The sequence below is a fragment of the Tachyglossus aculeatus genome, unplaced genomic scaffold (genome assembly GCF_015852505.1).
Source record: "Tachyglossus aculeatus isolate mTacAcu1 unplaced genomic scaffold, mTacAcu1.pri scaffold_136_arrow_ctg1, whole genome shotgun sequence".
Lineage (NCBI taxonomy): Eukaryota > Metazoa > Chordata > Mammalia > Monotremata > Tachyglossidae > Tachyglossus > Tachyglossus aculeatus.
The window spans coordinates 22353-36414 of NW_024044863.1; the positions used below are offsets into that span (position 1 = coordinate 22353).

The 14062-nt window shown below is 42.6% G+C and overlaps 1 protein-coding gene across 1 annotated transcript; it reads right to left on the bottom strand.

The window, feature by feature from the left end:
• Positions 1 to 2842: 2842 nt before the first annotated feature.
• Positions 2843 to 3743, bottom strand: LOC119923018 (olfactory receptor 1052-like). Its single transcript, XM_038742602.1, has one exon. It carries the CDS (start codon positions 3644 to 3646, stop codon positions 2843 to 2845), a length of 804 nt encoding a protein of 267 aa, XP_038598530.1. The 5' UTR covers positions 3647 to 3743.
• Between the last annotated feature and the right edge of the window lie 10319 nt (positions 3744 to 14062).

Genomic DNA, 14062 nt, shown 5'->3' on the forward strand with positions numbered 1-14062 from the left:
AGAGTAGGTGCTCAGTGAATAATACCGAAGACACCAGTCCATCTACCAGTAAATCAAAGGTACACTGATGATATTCTGTAGAGAAAGATTGAGGAATGTGTTCCTTAAGGAAGAGGTGGAATCCAAAATAAAATTCATTGTGTTAAATATGACTGTTATCAAGTTCCTCTATCAGACCCCTAATTCAGAGTAATTATTTTCCCAGTGCCTAACAAATCATGAATTTAACAAAACAATCTAATTGCATGTCTCAAAATGAGCATTCATTCAGTCAATCAATAGTATTTGTTCAGCACTTACTGAGTGCAGAGAAATGTAATACCACGATAATAATAAATATTATTAGGGTTTCACCACAGTAGGAATGCACTGGCAGACTGGCTGGGCCACCCAGCTCTGTTTCCAAGGGAGCAAGAACGTTGCTGAGTTTGCCCGTGCAGGCCACCTAGGTTCTCCTAGCATTTCATACTTATTTATGCCCATCCTCAGAATTTACATATGAATATTAGTTATTATTATCATTATTACTGTTAATAATGGTAACAATAATGATAAATGCATTTGTTAAGCAGTTACTATGTACCAGGCACTGTACTAAGCACATTGGGATAGACACTAGACAATTAAGCTCCACAATCTAAGTTGAATAATAATAATAATAATAATAATAATAATGGCATTTAGTAAGCGCTTACTATGTGCAAAACACTTTTCTAAGCACTGGGGAGGTTACAAGATGATCAGGTTGTCCCACGTGGGGCTCACAGTCTTAATCCCCATTTTACAGATGAGGTAACTGAGGCACAGAGAAGTGAAGCAACTTGCCCAAAGTCACACAGCTGACAAGTGTCAGAGCCAGGATTTGAACCCATGACCTCTGACTCCAAAGCCCGTGCTCTTTCCACTGAACCATGCTGCTTCTCTAAGTTGAAGGGAAGACAGGGACCGAACCCCCTTTTGCTGGTAAGGGAACTGAGGCACAGAGAAGTTAAATGACTTGTCCAAGGACACACAGTAGAAAATTGGCAGAGTAAGGATTAACATCCAGGTCCTCTGACCCCCAGACCTAGAAGATAATGCTCTTTCCATTAGGCCACATGGCTTCTTTTCATTCAATTATTTATTCCAATTATTCTATTTGTCAGTATTTTTATGTCTGTCTCCCGTTTTACTGTGGAAACTCATTGTGCCTCAAGATTCTGTTGTATAGCCATCAATCCATGGTATTTATTAAGTGCTTACTGTGTGAAGAGCACTGTACTAAACACTAGGAAAGTAGAATATAGTAGACTTTGTAGATGTGATCCCGTCCCAAAAGCAGCTTCCAGTCTACAGGGGAAGACAGACATTAAAATAAATTGCAGATAGGGGAAATAGAGTCTAAGGATATTTTATATTGCCCCCTGGCACCTAGGGAGCTCTCAGTAAGTACCATTACTGCTATCCGTCAATCATCAACTGATGGTATTTATTGAGTGCCACCTGTGTACAGAGCATGAAGCAGCGTGGCTCAGTGGAAAGAGCCCGGGCTTTGGAGTCAGAGGTCATGGATTCAAATCCCAGCTCCGCCACTTGTCAGCTCTGTGACTTTGGGCAAGTCGCTTCACTTCTCTGTGCCTCAGTTCACTCATCTGTAAAATGGGGATTAAGACTGTGAGCCCCACGTGGGACAACCTGATCGCCTTGTAACCCCTCAGTGCTTAGAACAGTGCTTTGCATGTAGTAAGTGCTTAATAAATGCCATCGCTTTTATTATTATTATTATTATTATTATTTTATATTGCCCCCTGGCACCTAGGGAGCTCTCAGTAGGTACTATTAGTATCAATCAACTGATGGCATTTATTGAGTGCCTCCTGTGTACAGAGCATTGTAATTAGCATTTGTGAGAGTACAATAATAATAATAATAATAATGGCATTTTCTAAGCACTTACTATGTGCAAAGCACTGTACTAAGCGCTGGGGAGGTTACAAGGTGATCAGGTTGTCCCATGGGGGGGGGGCTCACAGTCTTAATCCCCATTTTACAGATGCGGTAACTGAGGCCCAGAGAAGTGAAGTGACTTGCCCAAAGTCACACGGTTGACAGTTGGTGGAGCCGGGATGTGAACCCATGACCTCTGACTCCAAAGCCCGAGCTCTTTCCACTGCTCCACGCTGCTTCTCTAATAATGATGATGGCATTTATTAAGCATTTACTACATGCAAAGCACTGTTCTAAGCTCTGGGGAGGTTACAAGGTGATCAGGTTGTCCCACGGGGGACTCACAGTCTTAATCCCCATTTTACAGATGAGGGAACTGAGGCCCAGAGAAGTGAAGTGACTTGCCCAAAGTCACACAGCTGACAACTGGTGGAGCCGGGATTGGAACCCCTGACCTCTGACTCCAAAGCCCGGGCTCTTTCCTCTGAGCCACGCTGCTTCTTCTACAACAGAGTAGGTGGTCACAGCCATTGCCCTCAAGGAATGTACAGACTACAGCTACTAGTTGGACTGTGCTTCTTCGTAGGCTCCAGGCTACTGGTTGTCCCAAACACATTTAGATAAAGTCAGTTTTTTGGCTCACATTATTCGGGCTGCCAGGAGGTGGATGGGCTGGTGTTGGGGGTGGGGGGCAATAATAATAACAATAATAATAATAATAATAATAATAATAATAATAATAATAATAATAATAAATATTTAAGCATTGTGGGGGTGGAGAAAGAGTATCCTCTCTCCTCAGGTCAGTCTCAGCTCCTCCTCTGCAGATAGGGCAGAACTGAACTTCCTGACCTTGAGACAATCCTCTCTTACAGATCTGAAATATGTATTTGCCAAAGACATCATCGTAATTCAATTAACAGGAACACCTCGACCCCATCACTCGTTTCACCGCATCTTTCACCTCCTTGTTTCTCAGACTGTAAATCAGGGGGTTCAACATGGGGATCACCAGAGTGTAAAACACAGACACCACTTTCTCTTGCTCCAGAGAGTACCGGGAATGGGGCTGGTTGTAACTAAAGCTTATGGATCCGTAAAACAGCGTCACGGCAGTCAGGTGGGAGGCGCAGGTGGAGAAGGCTCTGCGCCGCCCGGATGTAGAACGGATCTTCAGGATGGCGGCGACAATGAAGACGTAAGAGAGGAAGATGGTCAGAAAGGTGAGCAGGGCGATGACTCCTGAGAAAATCAAAAGCAGCAGCTCGTTTCTGGAGGTGTCTGAACACGCGAGCTTCAGCAGCGGCGGCAGATCGCAGAAGAAGTGGCTAATGACATTAGGCCCACAGAAGGCTAAGCCTGCCAACTCAATTGTGTGGGTCAGGGAGTTAATCAGTCCCCCTATGTAGGAGCCCACCACCAAGCTAACGCAGAGTCTTTTGGTCATGACGGCCGTGTAAAGCAGTGGGTTAACGATGGCTGCGTAGCGATCGTAGGCCATCACGGCCAACAGGCAACCCTCGGTGGTGAGCAGCAAGACAAATACAAAATACTGTACAATGCAAGCGGGGAGTGAGATCGTTCCTCTTTCAACAAAGAAGTGGGCCAGCATCTGCGGAGCAAATACTGATGAATAGCAGGCATCTACAAATGACAAAGAACTGAGGAAGAAGTACATGGGCGTGTGCAGTTTGGAATCCATTCGAATTAACACGATCATGCCGATGTTTCCCAGCAGGGAAAGAGCATAGTTTACTAAGAACACCAGAAAAAAAGATGACCTTCAGCTCGGCACGATCCGTCAGCCCCAAAAGAATGAACTCTGTGATTTTTGTTATGTTCTCTGGAGCCATGGATTTGGTTTTTTTTATAGTCTCTGCCAGAAGAAGTTTAGAGAATTTGGAATTATGGAAGAAGAATATGCTTTTAACCAATCAATCAATCAATCAATGTATTTACTGAGTGTTTACTGTGTACGGAAAATACTAATATTAACTGCTCACGAGACTATAACAGAGGTGGTAGACATGTTTCCTGTCCACAAGAGGTTTTTACTACAGTGAGACAGACATTAACATAAAAAATGTATATGTGCATAATTACTATGGGACTGGCATTTCAGACATGAAATCAAACTTCACGCTATTCAAGCGAGTCAGCTTAGGCTATATTTTTTCACTGAAAATCTATTTACCTGTTCTTTACCCATAATGCCTAGATGCAGAAAATTGGGCAGTGTTCTAACCAGTTCTATATTCATTCATTCAATCGTATTTATTGAGCGCTTACTGTGTGCAGAGCACTGTACAAAGTGCTTGGGAAGTACAAGTTGGCAACATACAGAGATGGTCCCTACCCAACAACGGGCTCACAGTCTAGAAGAGGGAGACAGACAATAAAACAAAACATGTGGACAGGTGTCAAGTCATCAGAATAAATAGAAATAAAGCTAGATGCATATCATTAACAAAATCAATAGAATAGTAAATATGTACAAGTAAAATAAATAGAGTAATAAATCTGTATATATAGAGGTGCTGTGGGGAGGGGAAGGAGGTAGGGTGGGGAGGATGGGGAGGAGGTGAGGAAAAAGGGGACTCAGTCCGGGAAGACTTTCTGGAGGAGGTGAGCTCTCAGTAGGGCTTTGAAGGGAGGAAGAGAGCTAGCTTGGCAGATATGTGGAGGGAGGGCATTCCAGGCCAGGGGGAGGACGTGGGCCAGGGAGTGGTCATATTCGTCAAGCCAAGAAAGAGAAGCTGCAGTAGTGGCAGTGGCAGTATTTTATTAATGAAGTGTATGTAGCTATAATTCTATTTATTCTGATGGTATTGACACCTGTCTACTTGTTTTGTTTTGTTGTCTGTCTCCCCCTTTTAGACCATGAGCCCGTTGTTGGGTAGGGACCGTCTCTATATGTTCCCAACTTGTACTTCCCAAGCGCTTAGTCCAGTGCTCTGCACACAGTAAGCGCTTGATAAATACGACTGAATGAATGAATGAATAGCAAGGGCACATATTTGGGAGTCGGAGGACATGAGTTCTAATCCTGGCTCCATCACTTACTTTGTTGTGTGACCTTGGACAAGGCATTTAACTTCTTTGTGACTCAGTTACCTGATCTGTAAAATGGGGATTATGACTGTAAGCCCCACATGGGACAACTTGATTATCTTGTGTCTACCACAGCACTTAGATCAGTGCTGGGCACATAGTAACTGCTGAATAAATACCATAATTATTATTAGAAATACTAGAAACCTGCAAACACACTCTCCCCACAGCTTTCTCTCAAATTCTAGGGATGACAAAAAGTTGCTTGGATTTTTCTTCAGCCTTATTTGCCAAATCATGACATTGAATACAATTGTCTTGTCAGTCATCATTTGATCAAATTTACTGAGCACATATTCTGTGCGAAGCACTGAAATAAGCACTTGGGAGAATACAAAAGAGAGGCACAATCCCTGACCTGAAGAACTTTACAATCTCCCTAAATAGCATTGCACAAACTATTCTTTCTTTCAGCATGCTATGGTGCCTCATTCTTTCATTAGACTTTCTTTTAAAGTTGATTTATCCTTCCTTTTATAACCCTTTGCTTCAATCCAGCAACTGCTCATTGCCTGAACCACATCTGGTGTGACTGGGGATGGTGGAAAGATTCCCCTCTAGACTATAAACTTACTGTGGGCAGAGAAAGTATCTGTTACATTGTTTGTTCATTCATTCATTCAATCGTATTTATTGAGTGCTCACTGTGTGCAGAGCACTGTACTGAGTGCTTGGAAAGTGTGTTGCACCCTCCCAGTGCTTAGTACAGTGCCCTTCACACAGAAAGTGCTCAATAAATACAACTGATTGATTGATGGATTGAAAGATTCCTCGATAATCTTGGACCAAGAGGTTGGACCTCGATCGATTGACCGACTGGAGTTGGAAGAGGGAGTAAAGGAGAAAAGAACATCATTACCTGTTTGCAGGAAGTAGGTTTCGGGGAGTACCTCTTAAACTCTAAGATCCTTGAGGTGAGGATAATGTCTACTAACTGTACAGCTCTCTCCCAAGAACTTAGTATGGTGGTCTACACAAAATAAGCAATAAATATCATCGATTGATTGATTAATTAGAGACACAGCATGGCATAGTGGCAAGCGCCAGAGTCAGAGGACTTGGGTTCTAATCCCAGCTGTGCTACTTGTCTGCTGTGGGACATTGGCCAAGCCACTTAAGTTCTCTATGTCTCAGTTACCTCATCTGTAAACTGGGGATTAAGACTGTGAGCCCCACGTGGGACAACCTAATTATCTTGTATCTACCCCAGCGCTAAGAACAGTGCTTAGCACATAGTAAGTGCTTAACAAATACCATAGTTATTATAGTGAGACTGTGAGCCCTACATGGAACAGGGACTATGTCCAATCCCATTTGCTTGTATCCACCCCAGCTCTTAGTACAGTGCCCGGCACATAGTAAGCGCTTAACAAATGCCACAATTTCTCCTTCCTCTTTACCTTCTCCTAGATTAAGTGTTTGCTCTTCCATGCCTTCTCCTTTGTACTTGTCTACTGAGCAGCTACTGTGCATTTATCACTAACACCATTAAATTTACCCCAACGATAGAAGTACTTATTTTCCTATGGTATTTGTTAAGCATTTACTATATACTATGCACAGTACTAAGCACTGGGGTAGAGACATGCTAATCAGATTGGACACAGTCCCTGTCCCACGGGGGGCTCACAGTCTAAATGTCCATTTTACAGATGAAGTAACTGAAGTGCAGAGAAGTTTAGTGACTTGCTAAGCTCACACAGCAGACAAGCGGTGGAGCCGGGATTAGAATCCAGGACCTTTGCTCTATCCATTGGGAAATACTGCTTCTCCTGAGGCAATACATGAGGCAGTTCTCCACAAAAAAAGAGCCCTGAGGACCACTCATCTATATCACTTTTCTTAACCTCTCTTCAGATCATTTTGCATCAGACTTCTTCCTTGATCTTGCAGTTTTCTATTTTGACCAGTAACTTTTTCCAGTGAAATTTCCAAGTTGGGGTAAATGTAGTTACAAAATAAATAAGAAGCATGAATGTGATTTTTCATGCTTTTCTGAGTTTCGTGAGAGTAGAAAGTTTCTAAATGTTGACAATCAGGGGGTAACAAATTAATAATCCAAAGGGATAACTCGCAAAAATGAGTGAAACCAAATTTACCACAATAAAAGTGTTATAAGTACACACTGAACCCAGTCCTAGCCCCCAAATTAATCAATCAGTGATATTTATCAAGTGCTTGCTGTAGGCAAAGCACTATAATAAGCACTTGGGAAAGCAGAGTATAATGCATTTGGTAGGCACAATCCTGCCAGAAGGAGCTTACAGTCTATAGCTAGTTCCCCACCTCAAAGAGGGGGAAATTGTGCAGAAATAAATCCAAGGAAGCAGGGAATCCCATTCCATAATGTATTATATGAAGGGAGGTAGTGGGAAGGGGGAGACAGGGATGTATTTCCCACCATATTCTGGGTGTTTCTATCAACCAAATATGTTGGTTGCCAATATGCAATATGTTGCCAACTTGTATTTCCCAAGCACTTAGTACAGTGCTCTGCACACAGTAAGCACTCAATAAATATGATTGAATGAAACAAACGTCCATCTGCACAAGGACTAACCACAGCACGGCCCCTGAGCACCGGATAACCCCAAAGAACATTCCCTCCCTCTTTTATTCCCTACATCTATTTCTCTAGGTGATCCTGGGAGCTGGGAGCAAGTGATCTCAGAAACCATAAATTTCTGGGAAATGATTCTCCATTTAAACCAGCCTCACCATTTAGGCGGCACATATAGAAGATGACTTTGCTTCCATTAAGCCAATGTATTCAATGAAGGGTTTAGCTGCAGGAAAGTACTTATTAATAATAATAATAATGGCATTTATTAAGCACTTACTATGTGCAAAGCACTGTTCTAAGTGCTGGGGGATACAAGGTGATCAGGTTGTCCCACGTGGGGCTCACAGTCCTAATCCCATTTTACAGATGAGGTAACTGAGGCACAGAGAAGTTAAGTGGCTTGCCCAAGGCCCCACAGCTAAGTGGCGGAGCTGGGATTCGAACCCATGACCTCTGACTCCAAAGCCCATGCTCTTTCCACTGAGCCATGCTACTTCTCCATTATTCATCCCAAAGAACAAAATCGGGTGATCAGATTTGAGGGGGGGAAAAAAGTATTTATGAAGTAAATAAGGCTTCAATTTAAGATCACCCTGAGCTAGCCTGAGGATGAACAGAAACAATGCTCCAGATCTTCCCTGTTTATAAAATATCCTTGGGTGAAAATTCAACCCTGGCTGAAAACTGCATTTATAATAACTGTGCATTGGTTTAAATTCTTACTATGCATCAAGCACTGTACTAAATGCTGGGGTAAACACATAAAATAATAATAATAATAATAATAATAATAATAATAATAATAATAGCATTTGTTAAGTGCTTACTATGTGCCAAGCACTGTTCTAAGCACTGGGAGGATACAAGGTGATCAGGTTGTCCCACGTGGGGCTCACAGTCTTAATCCCCATTTTACAGATGAGGTAACTGAGGCCCAGAGAAGTGAAGTGACCTGCCCAAAGTCACACAGCTGACAAGTGGTGGAGTCGGAATTAGAACCCATGACTTCTGACTCCCATGCCCATGCTCTTTCCACTGAGCCACGCTGCACATGATAATCAGGTCACACATGGGGCTCACAGTCTAATCAATCAGTGGTATATACTGAACAGTGACTGTGTACAGAGCACTGTACTGCTCTCTTCCTCCCTTCAAGGCCCTACTGAGAGCTCACCTCCTCCAGGAGGCCTTCCCAGACTGAGCCCCTTCCTTCCTCTCCCCCTCGTCCCCCTCTCCATCCCCTCCATCTTACCTCCTTCCCTTCCCCACAGCACCTGTATATATGTATATATGTTTGCACATATTTATTACTCTGTTTATTTATTTTACTTGTACATATCTATTCTATTTATTTTATTTTGTTAGTATGTTTGGTTTTGTTCTCTGTCTCCCCCTTTTAAACTGTGAGCCCACTGTTGGGTTGGAACTGTCTCTATATGTTGCCAATTTGTACTTCCCAAGCGCTTAGTACAGTGCTCTGCACATAGTAAGCCCTCAATAAATATGATTGATTGAGTGATTGATAATAATGATGGCTTTTATTAAGCACTTACTATGTGCAAAGCACTGTTCTAAGCACTGGGGAGGTTACAAGATGATCAGTTTGTCCCACGGGGGGTTCACAGTCTTAATCCCCATTTTACAGATGAGGTAACTGAGGCACAGAGAAGGTAAGTGACTTACCCAAAGTCACAGAACTGACAATTGGTAGAGCCGGGAATTGAACCCATGATCTCTGACTCCAAAGCTGTGCTCTTTCCATTGAGTGTACAATACATCAGAGTAGGTATACATGTTCCCTGCCCACAGCAAGCTAGCAGGGAGTCTAAATAGGAAGAAGAACAGGTAGTGAATTCCCAGTTTTGCAGATGAGGGAACTGAGGCCCAGAGAAATTTAGTGCTTTGCCCAAGGTCACAGCAGATAAGAGGCAGAGCCGATATTAGAACCCATGCCCTCTCACTCCCAGTCCTGTGCTCTTTCCCGTAGGCCACACTGCATTTACTCAAAAGGACAAGATGGGCTTCAGAAATACCAATGTTTGAGTGTGAATAGTGCCAAATTACTAGCACTATAATCAATGCTTTTCTAAAGTCTGAGGAATGAAGCTCTCTGTTATTCCTGATGGAAGACCCCATCATCATCGCCTTAAAGAACAAAATTAGTACAGTGAAGTGTTCATCACTTAATATTTATGTGATTTCAAGGTCCAAGGAGACTCATGTCCACTTCTACAGTCATCTCCTATATCTCATTGACGACCCCTCACCCACAAACTGCCAACTCCTTCACCCCAACTCCTTCCCGCTTCAAATTTGACAGACCAGACCATCATTCTCCCCACCTTCAAAGCCTTATTAAGATCATATCTTCTCCGAGATGCCTCCCTACTCCCTCTCCCTTCTGCATCATCCTTGCACTTTGATTTGAGCCCTTAGAACACTTCATATTCACCCCACACCCAGCCCCACAGCACATATCTATATCTGTAATTTATTTTCATGTCTGTCTCTCTGTGTGTACCATAAGCTCCTTGTAGGCAGAGACCATGTCTTACCAACTCTGTGATATTGTTCTCTACCAAGAGCTTAGTACAGTGCTCTGCACACAGTAAGCACTCAATCAATACCATTGATCTTGGCCTTGTGGTTAGAGTATGGGCCTTAGAGTCAGAAGGACATGGGTTCTAATGCCAACTTCACTACTTGTCTGCTGTGTGACCTTGGGCAAGTCATTTAACTTCTCTGAGCCTTGGTAACCTCATCTGAAAAATCAGGAGTGAGACTGTGACCTCACATGGAACAGGGACTATGTCCAGCCTGATTTGCTTGTATCCATCCCAGTGCTTAGTAAAGTGCCTGGCACACAGTAAGAACTTTTGGAGTCGGACGTCATGGGTTCAAACCCCAGCTCCGCCACTTCTCAGCTGTGTGACTTTGGGCAAGTCACTTAACTTCTTTGGGCCTCAGTTCGCTCATCTGTAAAATTGGGATGAAGACTGTGAGCCCCACGTGGGACAACCTGATTACCTTGTATCTCCCCCAGCACTTAGAACGGTGCTTTGCACACAGTAAGCACTTAATAAATGTCATTATTATTATTATTATTCAAGCACTTAGTACAGTGCTCTGCACACAGTAAGCGCTCAATAAATACGATTGAATGAATGAACAAATACCATTATTATTACTATTATTATTGTTACTGTTTATAAAATGGGTTTTTTGTGTTGTCTAAGATCAAGTTTAGAAATCACAAAGCTGCATATACCATCCATTGAGCATCAGTGAAACTTCTAGTGAAACTTCCCCTTCTAGGCTGTGAGCCCACTGTTGGGTAGGGACCGTCTCTATATGTTGCCAAATTGTACTTCCCAAGCGCTTAGTACAGTGCTCTGCACACAGTAAGCGCTCAATAAATATGATTGAATGAATGAATGAATTGTTCTATCAGGGCTAGAGGTGAAGCAACCGGAGTAAAAATCTAGGTACCTCTGTACATTCATCACTCAGCCCTCACAACACAGATATTTGGCTTAATCCTCAGGGGAAGGTAAAAGGGGGAAAGTTAAACTAGATCAGCATGCTTACGCTGCACTAGATATATAAAATTCACTATTTATGTAGACTATCATTAATACAAAAAGAACCTTAGCTGTCCAGGCAGTGTGCGTACTTACAGGTCAGCGCATGAAGTAGGTCACCTGGAGAAGCTGCCAGAGTATGACCTTTCTGGCGGGAATTGACAGAGCAAGAGTTCCCTTTCATAAATTTGATGACTGCCTGACTTGCTGATTGGGTCTCCTTCCAAGAGGATTCTTGGAAATGGAGGCCTCTGATGTGGAAAATGCAGTTTCCAGGCAGCAGATCTTGCAAAAATGTTACCTACATTCCCTTGCCCTTAGTTCCACTTCCAGTAGGGAGTGGGACATTTTCAGACCTCTGTAGGCTCTCATCGAAGCATATCAGAATGTCTCAATTTTAAGTGTTAGTAAATGTTGAAATACTTGCTATCTGGTGAAAGAAAATATCTCAACTTTTTCCCCCATTAAGTTAAAGGCTAAAATGAGCACACATTCTGCACAGAGTCGAAAAAGATATCTTAACTTTTGTCCTCCCAAGGATGCTTTTGAATAGCAAGGCTGTGTTTATATTTTCTTCAGTTTCACTTGAGGACAGTGTCCCAGGAGTGTCTTCAAAAAACAGAACAGTAATTTAAATAAGAGGATCATTAAATCTCCAAATCCTCTAGGTCTTTTGAGGATAGATTGTTATGAGGTTATGATGGTTTGTTTCACAAAGGTATGCCATAATATTTTCCCAGGATACATTCCTTCTGGAAGTTTTTACAGATCTTTCCTCGTTTCCATCACCCTACTTTCTCCCATTTCAGTATTTAACTTCTATATTTCTTATCAAATAGTCTTAAGTTCATATCATTTTTTTCACTGTTTCAGCACAAAGAGGAGTCCCAGTTTCTGGGAAGGTGAACTGTACCTTCCACAAGTAGCGGAGACTATGTCTCTTGACTCTTTTCCCCACTCAATTTGGGCAGGTTGCAGTGTACCCCTTCTGGGCCTCCCTTTCTCCTAATGTTTTTTTTTTCAGATCTTACCCCAAATTTTTATCTAATTCACTCTCTGCGTTCCTTCCAACTTCAGACTGGCTCCCCTAAAATCTCCCTTCTAATTCAACCTGACTCCCTCATAAGATTCCTCCTACATACAATAGCTTTTCTAGACTTCTCTTCTTTCAAAGCCTCTATTATTTGCTATAGAGTCATTTTCAATTCATAGTGACTCCATGGATATACTTTCTCCAGAACATCCTGTCCTCTGCCGTAGTCTGCAACCTTTCTAATGGTTCTTCCATTATCGTTGCTACGGTCTCTCTATCCATCTAGTTGCCAGTCTGCCTCTTCCACCTTTTCCCTGGACTCTTCCTAGCATTAGTGTTTTCTCCAGAGAATTAATCCTCCTGATTATGTGTCCAAAATATGTTAATCTAAGTCGAGTCATTTGGCCTTCAAACCTAGAAAGGCTAATAATGATTGTTTTTCCCTACTTGACCTCGGTAAGCACAGGCTAATTCCCTTTCCGTTTCCCTCTTTGGGCGTCTAATACTCCACTGCCAGTGTATCACTTTCTCACCACCCTTCTAACCACCACTCCCACCATCACCACCCTGATTCTATGCCATGATACTTGGACCACTGTGGCCCCATGAACTACTGAAACAGCCATCCTACTGGGCTTCTTACCTCCAGCAGTTCTTTCTTTCAGTCCATAATTAAAATTGCTTTTTGGATCATCATTTCAAAATGGTAATTGGAAAACAATTTCCCTCCTCAAAAATCTCCCATAACCACCTGTTTGTTCTTGCAAAAAACACAATCTTCTATCCAGTGTTTCAAAGCTCTCCCATATCTGACTCCTTCTTAGCTTTCTGCTCCTTTCTCTTGTTACACTCCAGTATACTCGCGTTATACCTATACAGTCCAAGGAAATCTTCTAACTGCTTGTCAGCCACTAGTCCAATCCATTGCTCGTGTCACCTCCTCTTGACTGAAACACTGTTCCTAAAGGACTGCACCAAACCATGGCCTTCCCCTTCTCCATTGTCTTCCTTAAAAGTCAGTCCCTCCAAAAGACATACTGAATGCTAACTTTCTCAGTTATTTCATTCATTCATTAATTCATTCAATCGTATTTATTGAGCGCTTACTGTGTGCAGAGCACTGTACTAAGCGCTTGGGAAGTACAAGTTGGCAACATATAGAGACGGTCCCTACCCAACAGTGGGCTCACAGTCTAGAAGGGGGAGAGAGAACAAAACAAAACATATTAACAAAATAAAATAAATAGAATAAATGTGCACAAATAAAATAGAGTAATACATACAAAAATATATACATATATACAGGTGCTGTGGGGAGGGGAAGAAGGTAAGGTGGGGGGGTGTAGGGGGGAGGAGGGGGAGAGGAAAGAGGGGGCTCAGTCTGGGAAGGCCTCCTGGAGGAGGTGAGCTCTCAGTAGGGCCTCGAAGGGAGGAAGAGAACTAGCTTGGCGGATGTGCAGAGGGAGGGCATTCCAGGCCAGGAGGATGATATGGGCCGGGGGTCTACGGCCATCTCTTATCAATCAATGGTATTTATTGAGTGCTTTCTTCGTGTAAAGTACTGTTCTAAGCACCTGGGAGAGTACAATACAAGAGAATTAGCAGACACATTCCCTGACCATATAAGCTTATGGTCTAGAAGGGGAGACAGATGGTAACATGAATTAATAAGTAATTTATAATAAATAATTTAAATACATGTTTAGAGTTGGGGGGTGGAGTGAATATCAAATGTCTCTCACCCCTAATGATCCCCGACCACATACTATGTTTAGAAAACTGAAACCACTAGTTATGATGTCCCTAATAACTTTCTTGCTCCTCTCCAGGCCCTCCCTCCTCCTGCCC

Bases quoted from the DNA above. Each gene is read 5' to 3' on its own strand.
- LOC119923018 (XM_038742602.1), bottom strand. From the start codon at position 3,646: ATGATCGTGTTAATTCGAATGGATTCCAAACTGCACACGCCCATGTAC.